We start from the raw sequence: 14,552 nt of genomic DNA on the forward strand, positions 1-14,552 counted from the left end.
TTGAGAGGGGGGGAAAAAGAGGCCAGTACTCTGGGGCCTGGCTCAGTTATGCTGGCCGTGTAAGGCGGGCATCAGCCAGCTCTGCTAAGATATCTTTCCTGCCTTCCGCATTTAATTAGCAACCATTTGTACTTATCTTGCATCTTCCACTCAATCACCTCAAAGTGGTCCCTCGTCATTTTGCGCAGGAAGAGTTGTCATGGGCCACGGAGACTTTCTCCTCTGCTCATTACAGAGAGCCAAGAATGTGCATTCCATCACAGAGCACTGGGGGAAGGTAGCTGATGTCTTACGTGGCTCTCCCGGGTCTGTCTGCAGTCCCCGTGGTCACAAACAAGCCGCCTTCTGTGATTTAGTGAAGTGCTGGGCATTTGATTAATCGTTAATAAGCAGGGCACAACCAGGCAACTGTGGAGGAAGCAGGGGATGCTGGTGGCCACAGCTGGGGGGCTTCTCATGGAGTCCTGGGCTCTCTGCCTCTCCCGGGCAAAGCTCACGGGTTCTGTGTTTCTTCGTGGTGTGCGGACACTCCCGCTTTCCTCCCTGCGCCTCTTCCGGGTTCTCTGCCTCCGAGTCATCTTGCCTTCCCACCATTCAGGACTTTTTGTTCTGTAGCACAATCGCTTTGAATGCAAGGGAATCAGAGACAGATGGCAACTTCTGCAAGTTTCTACCCAGGGTTGGCAAAGAAACCCTCTCCCTACCCTCTCAATCTCCTATTTCCCTCAACTAAGATAACCAGGAAGGTTGCGAGCCCCATGATATTCTACATCTGCTAACATCAGGAAACTTGCGTGAAGGGAGCTGCAGAGAGTCTGCTGCTTAGTCTGCTGAGGCCTAACTCTCCTTGCTGCCTCAGAGAGCATGACTGGGCCACAGCAGGGGGCAGAGGCCCCGCCTGCAGCTGCTTTTCTCTTTGATGGGTAGGACGATGACCATGCAGCCCCTGCCTGCTGGGCCTCTGATTGTGTAACTAACCAATGGCAAAGGGGGCCCTTGGTGAAATCTTGTGCCCAGGACCCCTTATTTCAAGTCACATCGTTGCTCCCTGGAGCAAACACTGGCGAGCAGGCAGTCCAACACCTGCTTCAGCTTCACAGACTTGCCGGAGCTGGACGATTGTTGGATCAGAGGACTCAAGCCTCAGAACCATTTCCACGGCTGCAGGATAATGTTGAGAAGGGTGCTGAGGCCTCATTGTCTTGGCAGGAAAGAGTGTTGTTTGGGGAGAATGAGGCAAAGAGGTGTGTAGGTTTTGAGGTACACAGAAAAGGGAGCTGTGAAGATTGTCACTGGCACAGAAGACAGGGCGGGGGGATGGCACGCATTCCCATGTTTCCCGCTGCTGACCTTGGTCAACCCCTTTCTTTTATCAAAAAACAAATGAAAAGAATGGAATAGCACAGGGAACTATATTCAGTATCCTGTAATAATCTATAATGAAAAAGAATATGAAAAAGAATATATATATATAACCGAATCACTTTGCTGTATACCAGAAACTAACACAACATTGTAAATCAACTATACTTCAATAACCCCCCCAAACAAAACAAAACAACAACAACAACAACAAAAAACTGAAAAGAATGGAGACTGGAGTGATGTCCTCAATCTAACAATGAGTGGCGTGGGTGGGACTACAAGCCAGGCCAGTGCTCTTGCAGGTGGTCCCCAATGACACCCCTTGAGCCACAGATTAGCCTCATGTTATCTTTGCTTTTCCTTCTCTAAAATGAAGACCCTTCCCACGCCATCCAGGGTGGGAAAGACCTGGAATCACACCAGCGTGCTTGCAGGAGCTGCTAGGAGAGGGCCGGATGATAAGAACTTCCTCCCAGACACTCTGCACGTTGGAAAGCCCTGGTCTACGGTGCAATCCCTCAGAGGTGTGCTGCCAAGTTTCACCCTCAGAGGAAAGAATGAGGAAAAGAGGGTAGAAGGGCTGGGCCCCAAACCCGGCCGCGTCATGTTAAGTCAAGAGGGAAGGTAATGTAACGGTGTCACAGGATGTGAAATCCAGCTTGAGTCCGAATCCTGCGACTTCAGGCTCGTCCCTTCTGAGCCTGTTTCCACAGATTCCTCCCTCACAGATCACATGTGAGGGCGCCCAACGAATATTCCTTAGTCAGACACACCACATTTTCTCTTCCCTCTGGGCTTCTGCCCATGCAGGTTCTTCTACTTTCCCTCCTTGTATATGGCTCACCTGATCTTCTGGGGGGACTCAACTTAGATCTCATGTCTTCAGAGAAAGCATTCTGACCACCCCGAGGGGGTAGGGTCGGGTGCTCATCTTCTGGGTGTCCACAGACTCTGAACATAGATATCCTAGCACTTACCCCCTGGATCATCTCCTGGACTAGAATGTGAGCTCCTTGAGGGAAAAGCCCACAGATGATCAATCTCTGCGCCTTCAGCACCTAGCGCTCAGTAGGCCCTCGAAGAATAAATGCTGGCTCACATGGTAGGTGCACAATGAGTTCTGTCCTCCCCTCCATTCATGACCACAGAAACTAGCTCCAGGAGACAGACAAGCAAACAAATCCCAGTTCTTAGGGCGCCAAACCAGAATGCTAATTTTTTTTCAAAGTACCGTAATTCTGGTTTAAAAACCAAGTCATTTGCACAGAGTTTTGGTTTTAAACACTGACATCAACTGTAAAAAAGAAGAAATCCCCTGAGAGTAAACAGTGCCCTACAGTGAGAACTCACCACCTATACAACCTGGGTCCCCACCACATGCTCCCCCAAATTCCATCTGGCTAAGACAGAAAGGGTATTTGTCCAGAGGTTTCACAGCTTCATTTCATTCTGTGCTAGCAGCAGGCAGGTGAGAAAGCCATGATGACTAGGATGCTGTTTTATGAAAGTGTCAGGATCCTGAAAAGGGGACGAGACAGAGGATAGCATTCCTACCATCTTCCCTGGGGGTGGGGAGGGGGCTGTGCGTCCTATGAAGAGCAGAGACTTGGGGTCACCTGAATGACCTAGAATTTCGCCTTCTCTTCTGACCTATCTTCTTCCCAGTATTATACTCCATCTCATGCTCAAAAAACATTCGCAATGACTGTCATTGTTTCTTCTGGCCTATGTCTATATCATGGACCTTTAGTAAAGAAGGGACATCCTAGTTGTATGATCCTGGGCGAGTGACTTTCAAGTGTCTTGAGCCTCGGTTCTCTTATCTGTAAAATGGTGATAGCAATGAGCAAACTGGGTTACTGTGATTTTTATTTATTTATTTTTAACATTTAATTTTAAAAAATAAATTTATTTATTCTATTTATTTATTTTTGGCTGCGTTGGGTCTTCGTTGCTGCGAGTGGGCTTTCTCTAGTTGCGGTGAGTGGGGGCTACTCTTCGTCGTGGTGCGCGGGCTTCTCTTGTTGCGGAGCACAGGCTCTAGGTGCATGGGCTTCAGTAGTTGTGGCTCACAGGCTCAGTAGTTGTGGCACACGGGCTTAGTTGCTCTGTGACATGTGGGATCTTCCTGGATCAGGGCTTGAACCCATGTCCTCTGCATTGGCAGGCAGATTCTTAACCACTGCGCTACCAGGGAAGCCCCTACTGTGATTCTTAAAATCCATAATATACGTGGAGAACTTAGCCCAATGCCTGCCTCATGGTATGTACACAATAAATGAGAGCTGTTTTTACTATAAGATCCAGAGAACATCAAGTTCTAAAATGGGACTTCCAGGAACAAAAGGAAAGAGGACATTGGAGTTTCTTGGAATTACGTCATAGAGAATCCAGAACTTTGCATGAGGGCTGATGGTCATGGGGACCTCTGAAAGTTCTGGAATGTTTGTAATTCTCCCATCTTTGTAATTTTCTCCTGCAGTCTTGCTTCATTTAGGTCAGCAGTTCAATTCTTTACATGAAAAAGGCCCAAGTGCTTATTTAAGGGATTCATTTTGGGCATAAAAGAAAGAAACTCTAAGAGACCAAAGGAAAAGGCCTTAGTAGAGAACAGCTGGAATGTTTGGGGCCAAGAGGAATGAAGAGAGGGACATTCAGAATGTTGACACAAGAACAGGAAGTCCCTGGAGGCCGCATTCTGAGGAGTTCTGCAACCTCTCAGATCTGAGCAGACTCTTTCTCCTTCCCTCCCTGCTGTTCCCAGAGCTCCGCCCACAGTGCAAGTATCGCAAACCACAGCAGGTCGGGGAATACTCTGCTCGGACTCCGCTCAGACACCATGACCCCACCTGGTGTAACCTGACACATCCAGTCACCAGGATGTTTAAAGGACACCTGATTCTTTCTGTGACAGCGTGGTTACCCTAAACCACCTAAGACATGACTACAAAGAAGAGAATCCCAGCCTCTGGCCTCAGTCCACACACGATCAAGTCAGGTCACCTGAATCTGGGTCAGGAGGGAAAGCTGCCCTTCAGGGGCGGAGAGAATTACTGCGTGCCTGACAATCCGTATCCACAGGGCAATGGTTTTCAACCCTGGCCTAGGCCTCAGAGTCACTTGGAGAGCTTTAAAAACTCAGATGTTTAGGGCTGTTCTAGACCTGCTACGTACCTCGGGAGTGGCACCTGGGAATACATAGTTTCCATAAGTGCCACAGGTGACTGAGATGTGAGGCCAAGCTTGAATACAATGCTTCGTGGAAGTATCATGTCTTGAACTTCCCGGAAATTATCAGGGTCCCACACAAGGAGACAAGCTGTCTTTCTTCCCTAAGTGGCATCTGCAACCAGACCGGTCTGTTCTAGCTTCCCTGACTCTCCAAGGGGAGGGAATCAATCAGGAGGCAGCTGCACTCAGCTTCCTAACCTTCCCAGGCCTTTTCTCAGGGTCCCTGCACATTGGAGACGCCTTCCTCATCACCACAGAACTCAATAAAAGGTGCACTTATTACGGAAATTAGATTCAGATTCAACAAACGTTTTTGCAGCTCCTATTTTGTGGCAGGTCCTGCACCAGACGCATAAATGACAAGCCTGTGAGAGAGGCACTACATCGTTCCTGTTTGGGGTGCACTCTTGGAAAAAGTGTTCATCAGAACTTTACCAACTCATTACAGCAATCCTCAGGGAGGTGTCTTCCCAACATGGTGATTTATTACCTATGATCAACATACAAATTGGGGTTTATTGACTGACGTGTCTTCTCAACATTCTTTTCAATTGCTCTAATGGTGGATGTGGCTAGGCTGAGTGCATGACTGTGAAATTATCTGAGGCTTAACCCCTTTGGCTGTCAAAACACCTAGCTTGTATCTTTTTTTTTTAAGTAAAAATATGAAACACTTCACAAATTTGCATGTCATCCTTGCACAGGGACCATGCTAATCTCTGTATCGTTCCAATTTTAGTATATGTGCTGCTGAAGCCAGCACTCTAGCCTGTATTTTTTTTTTAAAGAAATTTATTTATTTATGGCTGTGTTGGGTCTTCTTTGCTGTGTGCGGGCTCCTCATTGTGGTGGCTTCTCTTGTTGTAAAGCACGGACTTCAGTAGTTGTGGCACATGGGCTCAGTAGTTGTGGTGCACAGGCTCTAGAGCGCAGGCTCAGTAGTTGTGGCGCATGGGCTTAGTTGCTCCTTGGCATATGGGATCTTCCCGGACCAGGGCTCAGACCCGTGTCCCCTGCATTGGCAGGCGGATTCTTAACCACTGCGCCACCAGGGAAGCCCTCTAGCCTGTATTTTAATCATGAAAATAACTCCTTGTTGGCCTGACCTTTGGAAAACAATCAAACCATTTGCTGGGAATCGAAGAGTTGGAAATAAGGGACTGCAAGAGAGTATGCAGGTGTTTTCTGGTGAAGAGCATTCCTTTTATTGCAGCTGATTAGCACTATGAGCTATGACTACATTGTCTCCATTTTTAAATGTGATGAAACCGAGGCTTAGAGAATCTCAGTAACTTGCCAAACACACACAGCCAGGACAGGGAGGCAAGGATTTGACCCCAGGTCTTCTGACTCCAGACCCATGCTTTTGCCCTAGCGCCACTAGTGACCCTACTAGCTCTTTTGTTTTTTGGGTTTTTTTTTTTTTTTGCGGAACGCAGGCCTCTCACTGTTGTGGCCTCTCCCGTTGCGGAGCACAGGCTCCGGACGCGCAGGCTCAGCGGCCATGGCTCACAGGCCCAGCTGCTCCGCGGCATGTGGGATCTTCCCGGACTGGGGCACGAACCCGTGTCCCCTGCATCGGCAGGCGGACTCTCAACCACTGCGCCACCAGGGAAGCCCCCTACTAGCTCTTTTGAATGACTATAATCGCTTATGTGCAGATTTATAATCGTTGAAAATTCACATACTGTTTTTATGAGCCACATGTGAAAATCATGGGTTAAGATCCAACAGAATTTTAGGACATAATCATAAAAGTAACAAGGGCTGAGTGACTTGTCCAAGATCAAACAGCTACTAAGAGGCTGAGCCTGTATTTGACCTTAGGTCTGTATGGCTCCAAAACAGGATCTCTTTTTAACTAAAGGCACATGCGCAGTGGAGAGGAAATCACACGAGACAGGACTCATAAGCCATGGATCCCTGTCTCTGTTCCAATCTTTATTAGCTATATCACTTTGGACAAGTCCCCTGCCTTCTGTAAAATGGAAACAATGATCTCTGACCTACTTTCTGAGATGTGAAGATCCAAATGGACCAAAAAGTATTCTGAAAATTCCTTCCATAATATAATAGAGCGTAGGAACTCACGTAGGCCAGTCAGACAGACCTGGGTTCAAAAATTCCGACTCTGCCACTCACTGGCTTGTGTGACCTTGGACAAGTGATTTTACTTCCCATGCTTCCATTTTCTCATCTGCAAAACGGGGCTAAATCAAGTACCTCCTCCAAAAGGTTGTTGTGACGATTAAATGAGAGCATCCATTTACACAGGTATTGCCCGACACACAGTACAGGATCAATGAACGTCAGCCATTACTACAATTATAACTGTGCTTCTCGGGTTTTCAACTTCCAAGCAACGACTTTCTGAGCTACCACACACGCCCTGGGCTACAGTTTCGGTCCTATTCGCTGCCTTCCTCCTCGGGACTTGTCCCTCCCTTTCCAGTCCCCATTTTCCACAGCCCATCTTAAAACCCTCCAGGAACCCGAGCTCCCTTGCCCCATTTCGGCGCGGTGTCTTACTCGACGACCTTGGCTGGGTCCCCGTGGTGCCCATAGACCAGCGCCCGGACCCGGGAGGGCTCGGCAGATGCGGAGAAGGCGGCGGCAGCAGATCGCCGGCGGCGGAACGCGGGGAACAGCCGCCGCCGCAGCTGAGCCGGGGTTCGCGCCCCGCAGACCCACATGCTCCCTCCGGTTAACTCAGAGCCGGACGCTGTGAGATACGTCATCTTCCAGCGACCTCGCGCCTGCGCCCCGCCCCGTCGCGTGACCACGCCCTTTGCTCCTTTTAGAAGGCCGTCCCCTTCCTCCGCGGTCCGCGCGGTGGCGCTTGGTGAGACTGACAGGGGAGCGAGGCCTGGTCGGTGGAGGGACTTAAGGGAGTCTCGGAGATTCTGAGCCTGCCAGAGTTGAACTCCTAACAAGGAGCGTCTGATACTGGCCTAAGGCTGTGTCTATGGTCTGCGATTGGTGTTTGACTTGGGGGGGAAGACATTTCACCTTCTCTGGCCTCAGTTTCTCCTCCTCCCCACCATCTGAGCGTTCACTCTGCCAGGCCCTTTAAGGCATTATCTCATTTAATCCCCGCTGTCTTCTGCTAGCATAGGGTGGCAAAGCTTACTTCCCTACACCAAGTAGAGGAGATGGATGTAAGCTGATATAGAGGCAAGAGTACTGGGTTTGGAGTTAGAAGATATTTAGGTTCACATCCTAGACCCTCCACTTCTTACCTTGGCCATCTCGGGCAAGTGACTGAAACTGAGTCAGTTTTCTCATTGGGGCTAATATACTTCTTTCAAGATTGTTGTAAGGATTGGATAGAACAACAGAATAATGTTGTCGTGGACCGGATAGCACATTGTAGAATGCCAAGTGTGCTCAGATTACAAGGGAGGAATCATAAGAAGGAGAGCCCCCTCTCAGAATGCTCAGGGTGCAGTAGGATTGAATGGGACAATGGGTAAAAGGGTGTAGCCCGAGAAAGATGCTAGATCATATTATTAGTGGAAGGAAGACATGAGCGTAACCAACACCCCAGTTGAATATTAGGACATGACAGAGGGCACTGCTGGAGTCTGAAGGAGAGAGGTGTTTTGGGATTGGGGTGGGGGTGGGCACCCTTGGAGGGAGTGCTGTTGGAGCCGGTCCCGTGACTCAAAATCTTCAATAGGCATGAAACTCACCTGAGGTCTCATCTCAGATCTACTGAGTTAGAATCTTGGGGAAGGGTCCAGGAATCTATATTTCTTAGAAGCTCTCGAGAATATTCTGATGGAGGTGGCCTGGGGAACAAACTTGAGAAACACTGAATCAGGACTTCAAAGGACAAGGAAGAATTCCTTTCATTGGATTTTATTGACCCCAAACTTGCCAACTTAGAGCCTTTCCTCTGAGGAAGAAAAGAAAATGTCATGATGAAGAGTGCACGTGCTGCATTCTAGCCAACTTGGCTTTGAGTCCTGGCTCTGCCACTGGACTTGGACAAGTCCATTTGATCTTGGACAAGTCACCTGGCCTCTCTGTGTTTCCACTTCCTTACCTGTAAAAGGAAGGAAATAATAGTATCTGATTCAAGGCTGTTGTGAGATATCATTCACTTGAAGCATTTAGCTCAATGTTTGGCACATGAAAGCATTTGATAAATGTTCCTGGGGGTTATTGTAAAGATTAAATGAGAAACATCATATGTAAAACATCTAGACTGGCTCATAGTGCATGCTTAAAAAGTGTTTGTACTTATTTTTATTATTAGAGAAAGTTGGTGTTCCATGGTGGGAGAAAGACTTGGTCCCACAACACACACACACACACACACACACACACACACAAATACCCAGTCTTGCTTATCTTCTGTTTTCACAGTGACCCACAGTTCTACTTCTGTTGCAAGACTCCCTAGGTGACATTGAGCTGTTGACATTATCTTCTATACTAAATCGTTTCCTCTGAATTTCCTGGGCATCTTAGCCAGGAAGCATGGAGAATTACCCAGCAGGTCTTCCTCTTTGGGGGCTGGACTTAGTCCCCTGTCCATCCTGATAGGCCCAGGACATCAGCTCTCAGGTCGAACTGTGTCAACAACCTTCTTCCTGAGATTCTCTCCCTTATTTTTCCCTCCCCACTTCCTTCTTTCTCAGGCTTCCAGAATGACATTTTTTTTCCTAACAGAAAGACCAGATTTTGTCTTTCCCTTGCTTAAAGTCCTTCCATGATTCCTCAATACTCAGGGAGAACCATAAACTACAGTTCTTTGTAGAACACTGTGAACTGTTGATATATTAAACTTGTAAATAAAACTATGATTCTATGCTAATTCTAACATTCTCTCACACTACTAACACATTCTAAATTCTTCAGAAAAATATATGGAGGAAAAACACCTTAAAATGACAACAAAAACTTTTCTACTCGTTGTAATTAATCTACCTTCTTGCAAATTAGAAAAATATGGCTGTGGTTTTAATTCAACAGTAGGATGCCTCAGCTGGGCTTGAGGAACACCAGGGTTTCTGCAGGGGCACAGTTTGAGAACCACTGAGTGAAAGGTTCAGGCCCAATTGTCCTGGCCTTGCATTTAAGACCCTTTGTACCCCAACTTCCATACTGTCTTTATCTCCTGCTATTGGGCCATGTAGAGACTATGATGCAACCATACCTGACACCCACCTTTCCCAGTACTTCCATGTCTTGTGCCTTTATTCAGTCTGCTCCTTCTGCCTGAAATGCTCTTCCCTGCCTTGCCTGTCTAGGAAACTCCAGGTTCAGATATCCCTTCTTTGATGTTGTTTTCCACTCCCTCAGCCTGAGTTAACCCCTGCTGCCTTTGTGTTTTCTTTGGACTGGTGTTATGACCTTTAGGACATAGTCTCTTATTTATTTATGTGCCATTTCCCCCTCCAGGCAAGAGTGGGGCCATGTTTAGCACATCTCCATGACACCAGCACCCAATATGGGGCCTGGCACAGGGTAGGCATCATGAATATTCCATGAGTTGAAAGTGATTGAATTTCCTCATGGCCTGGCCCTGTCTATGGTGCCATCTCCTCTTCCCTAGATTTGGGCCAGTGGCTCCAGGCCAAGACTTTCTGTTTCCCTTCCTTCTTCTCTCAAGGATTATAGAAGCTTGTGGTCTTTTTCAAGTGGAGCAGAATGTTCTCTTTTCATCTGTCCATCTGTTACTTGTGTTCCTTTTCTCCCTCCATCACAGTCTCTGCCCATAGTCTTCCCCTGCACGAAGAGCAGAGGGCTGTGGAATCAGTCTGATCTAGGTCTGAGCTCTGAGCCCACCATTTACTAGCTGTGTGACCTTGGGGAAGTGCCTTATGCTTTCTGAGCCTCAGTTTCCACATCCCCCCAAATAGGACCAATGGTAAACTCCTGCCATGAGGCTCCTGCAAGAGTCCTCTGGAAACAGCAGCATCCTTGGTTGTTTCTTTTTTTCATCAGATGTTTCTCCTTGAGTTTCCTTTTCTGGATGATCCTTTCTGTCTCTTCTCTGCATGTTTGCTATTGGTCTCTCCCCCTAAAATGTAGGCTTCATGAAGGCAAGAACCATGTCTACATTCATTCATTTATCTAATCATCCATTCAATATTTATTGAGTGCTGACTACATGCCAGATACCAAGCAGTGGGATATAAGAGAGAGTCCTTGCCCTTAGGGGGCTCATGTTGTAGAGGTGCAGACACATAATGAATATGTCATATAGTAGGTGCTCTGTTTAAAACTACAAGAATCCCCTTCCCCCTTACTGTTTCTCTCCCCCATTTCTCTAGTATATTACTGTCTCACATACCAGAGAATTTGCTTTTTTTGGTTGTTTATTGTTCTTGTCTTTCCATTGGAATATAAGCTCCGTGAGGGTAGGGATTTTTGTCTGTTTTATGTCTCCACTTCGGCTTAGAGTAAGTGTTGAACAGATGAATCAGTATCCAGCGTTCGTTGATTTGTTCCATATGGAAGACAGGTCTCAGCTTCTATTCAATTCAAGCCAGATGGCCTTGATTCAAATCTTGGTGCTGCTGCATACTATGCATAACCTTGGAAAAGTCACTTTCTTTCTCTGGACCTTAATTTTCTCAACTGTGTAATAAGAATAATAGTGGTGGGGATTAAATGAGTCTATGTGGGTGAAGCACATAGAAGGTGCCTGGTCTTATGTACTAATGGACAACTAGTTTGTGGTCATTGTACAAGAGCTTATACTGGGCAGATGCCCAAATGGACTTAAGCTGTGTATCCAGGGGATAGACTAGAATCAATGAGAGTCAGTGAGGGGGGCAGATTTCACGGCATAAAGAGGAAGAACTTTTTAAAAGCCAGCATTGCAAGGAGAAATAGCTGAATCCACTATTACAGTTGGAGACTTCAACATCTCTCTGTCAGAAATGAACATAGGACTTCCCTGGTGGCGCAGTGGTTGAGAATCCACCTGCTGATGCAGGGGACATGGGTTTGAGCCCTGGTCTGGGAGGATCCCACGTGCTGTGGAGCAACTAAGCCCATGCGCCACAACTACTGAGCCTGCGCTCTACAGCCCATGAGCCACAACTACTGAAGCTCTCATGCCACAACTACTGAAGCCCACATGCCACAGCTACTGAAGCCTGCATGCCTAGAGCCCATGCTCCGCAACAAGAGAAGCCACCGCAAGGCGAAGCCCGTGCACCGCAACGAAGAGTAGCCCCCACTCGCCACAACTAGAGAAGCCCATGAACAGCAACGAAGCCCAACGCAGCCAGAAATAAATAAGTAAATAAGTAAATAACTAAATAAAAAGAAATGAACATATCCAGCAGGCAGAAAATCAGAAAGGACATAGTTGAACTCCACAACACCATCAATCAACTAAATATAGAGGTCATCTAAAGACTACTTCATCCAACAACAGCAGAATACACATTGTTCCCAAGATCACATGGAGTTTTCACCAAGATAGACCACCTACTGGGACATAAAACACACCTTAACAAATTTAAAAGAAAAGAATCATACAGTGATTGCTCTTAGACCATAGTGGAATTAACTAGAATTCAATAACAGAAAGAGAGTTGAAAAATCCCCAAATACTTGGAGATTAACACACTTCTAAATAACACATGGGTCAAAGGAGAAATCTCAAGAGGAATTTTAAAATTTCAAACTAAATGAAAACAATGAAAATGACAACACGACTTATCAAAATTTGTGGGATGTGGGGAAAGCAGTGCACAGAGGGAAATTTATAGCACTGAATGCATAATATGAGGAAAGAAGAAAGATCTGCAATTGATCGTCTAAACTAGCTTCTGCCTTAGGAAACTAGAAAAGGAGCAAATTGAATGCCAAGGAAGCAGGAAAACAACAAAAATTAGAGCTGAAATCAGTGAAATGGAAAATCAATAGAGAAAAATCAGCCAAACCAGAAGTTGATTCTTTGAAAAGATCAATACATCGATAAGCCTCTAGCCAGACGAAGAAAAGAGAGAGGACACAAATTACTAATATCAGAAATGAAAGGGGGACATCACTACGGATCTCATGAACTTTAAAAGGATGGTAAAGCAACACTATGAACGACGTTAAAAGCTAGCTTTCCCAAAGACCCCACCACCGCTTTTGGTAGGTGATGAGCTCCCTGTCCTTGGAGGTATGTATGGATGCGCATTTGACGGGATCTAGGTAGAGGGGATTCAAGCGTTGGATGGGACTGAGAGGCCGGGTGTCCCTGGTCTCTGTCCTGGAGAGCTGTGTGGGAGCTAGGCGCGGGCAGTGAGCAGAGGCGTGGACCTGCTCACCTAAGAATGTCGGTGCCCGGTGGGTGCAGAGGCTGGTGGGCGTCCGGGCCCAGCCGGGGATCTCCAGGGGGTCCGGGAGTGGGGGAGGGGCGCATCAGGGCCGCGGGCCACCGAACCGGGCAGCGGAGCGCGCGGCTGCCAGCAGGGGACGCCTCGAGACCGAGGAACGCGCGGCCGAGCCTGACGTCAGCGCCCCGCTTGCTTGGGCTCCCGCTCTGGACTCGGCGCCAGTCCCGCTCCGCGCCGCGCCGCTTCGCTCCGGCTCTGGCTCTCCTCGGGCCCGGCTCGGGCTCCGGCGGCTGCGCCCCCCGCGCCGGGCCCCCGGGGCAGGCTGCGGCGCACCATGGCCCGCGCCCAGGCTCTCGTCCTGGCGCTCACCTTCCAGCTTTGCGCGCCCGAGACCGAGACTCCGGCAGGTAAGCGCGAGTCGGTCGGACCCAGCTTGCCCCGCGGAGCCCCCGGCGCCCGTGGCGTAGCTCGAAAGAAAGTGGGAGTGTTGGGTGACCGGACGTTGCGAGCCTGCTCCCTGTGTGTCTGAGTGTGGGATGTGCGATCGTGTGCTCATGGTGTTGTGTGCCTGTGAATGGTGTGTGTCCTGAGTTATGTGCAAGAAGAGGTGCTGTGTGTGTTGTGTGTCCACGAGTATGTTGAGGTGAATGTTGTGTGCATCGAGGAGGCATGGGGTGTGCGCTGAGTGTCTTGTATCTCTGCCACTGTGTAGTGTGTGTGGGGCCAAGTAGGACTGTGTGCCTGTTGTTTGTACATTTGAGTTTGGTTGTGTGGCAGGAGTTGTGTCTGTTAATGTGCTGCATTTGTGGGCATTTTGTGTGCCCTAGCCCGGAGTGTTGCTTGCTGTGTGTCCGAGAATGGCTCGTGTGTTTGTGTTCTGCGTGTGGCGAAGAGTGCTCTGTGGATTCTGCCCGCGTGTGGAGCAGGGAACGCGTGTGCGGTGTGTGTGCTTGTGAGATCCGTGTACGTGTGTGAAGGCGTGGGAACGGGTCCGGAACGTGTGTGTCCGTGCGCCGTGTGCGCAATGTGTACGTGTGGGAGTGTCTGGGGTTGGTGGTGTGCGCCGCCGGGGGGCTGCGCGGGTCCGAGTGAATGCCAAATGTGCCGGGAATGCGTGTGTAGGAGCGTGTCTGGAACGGATGTGAGTGTGTTCGTGCGTGCTGGCTGCGTGTCCGGGAATGTTGCGAGTGTGGTGCGCGCCTGGGCCGTGGCTGAGTGTGTGCACGGGGCCCGGGGCCGCCCGAGGGGGCGGTGACAGGGTGTGTGTGTGTGTGTGTGTGTGTGTCCCTCGGGTGTGCGTGTGGGGCGCGCGGGCCCGGAACAAGTTGTCGTGGCGGCGCCCCCTCCCTTCTCCTCCCCTCCCCTCCCGGGTCGGGCCGGGCCTGAGGCTCGCCAGGGAGGGATGGGGGCCCGGCGGCCGCCGACTCCGACATTTCGGGCTGTTTGTTGTTTCGCAAGTTCGGCGCGGCGCTGGCTGGCGGCAGATCCGAGGCGGCGCCGGGGCTGCGGGGCGCCCGGCCCGGGACTGGGGAGGGCCCGGCGCGGGGGGGTGGCGGACGCGGGGAGCCGCGGGGCGCGCCGAGGCCGGCGGGAGGGTAAGGCCGGGCGCCCGGGCGCTCCTGCGGGGGCCGGGCCGTGGCTGCTCCAGGGCAGCTGGGCGGG

The 14,552-nt window shown here is 49.4% G+C and overlaps 2 protein-coding genes and 1 non-coding gene across 9 annotated transcripts in view; 1 reads left to right on the forward strand and 2 right to left on the reverse strand.

Annotated features, from left to right (window-relative positions):
* Positions 1–14,552, reverse strand: part of MECR (mitochondrial trans-2-enoyl-CoA reductase) — a 39,438-nt gene that overhangs the window by 24,138 nt on the left and 748 nt on the right. For 2 of the 4 annotated variants that reach the window (XM_067725177.1, XM_067725175.1), the window contains exon 1: positions 7,126–7,319. The exons of 1 other annotated variant lie outside the window; for it this stretch is intronic. In XM_067725177.1, coding sequence (XP_067581278.1) covers positions 7,126–7,289 — 164 coding nt within the window. In that variant the 5' untranslated portion in view covers positions 7,290–7,319. Of the gene's footprint in view, positions 1–7,125; positions 7,335–14,552 lie in introns of those variants that run through there. One more of the 4 variants, XM_067725176.1, reaches the window with a different exon arrangement.
* Positions 5,256–5,359, reverse strand: LOC137220267 (U6 spliceosomal RNA). Its single transcript, XR_010941579.1, has one exon. It is a non-coding gene; the product is annotated as a U6 spliceosomal RNA (small nuclear RNA).
* PTPRU (protein tyrosine phosphatase receptor type U) overlaps positions 13,123–14,552 on the forward strand; it is an 83,690-nt gene continuing 82,260 nt past the window's right edge. For all 4 annotated transcript variants that reach the window (XM_067725172.1, XM_067725173.1, XM_067725167.1 and 1 more), the window contains exon 1: positions 13,123–13,297. In XM_067725172.1, the coding sequence (XP_067581273.1) occupies positions 13,225–13,297 (73 nt within the window). In that variant the 5' untranslated portion in view covers positions 13,123–13,224. The remainder of the gene's footprint in view (positions 13,298–14,552) is intronic.

Source organism: Pseudorca crassidens, chromosome 2 (assembly GCF_039906515.1).
Source record: "Pseudorca crassidens isolate mPseCra1 chromosome 2, mPseCra1.hap1, whole genome shotgun sequence".
Lineage (NCBI taxonomy): Eukaryota > Metazoa > Chordata > Mammalia > Artiodactyla > Delphinidae > Pseudorca > Pseudorca crassidens.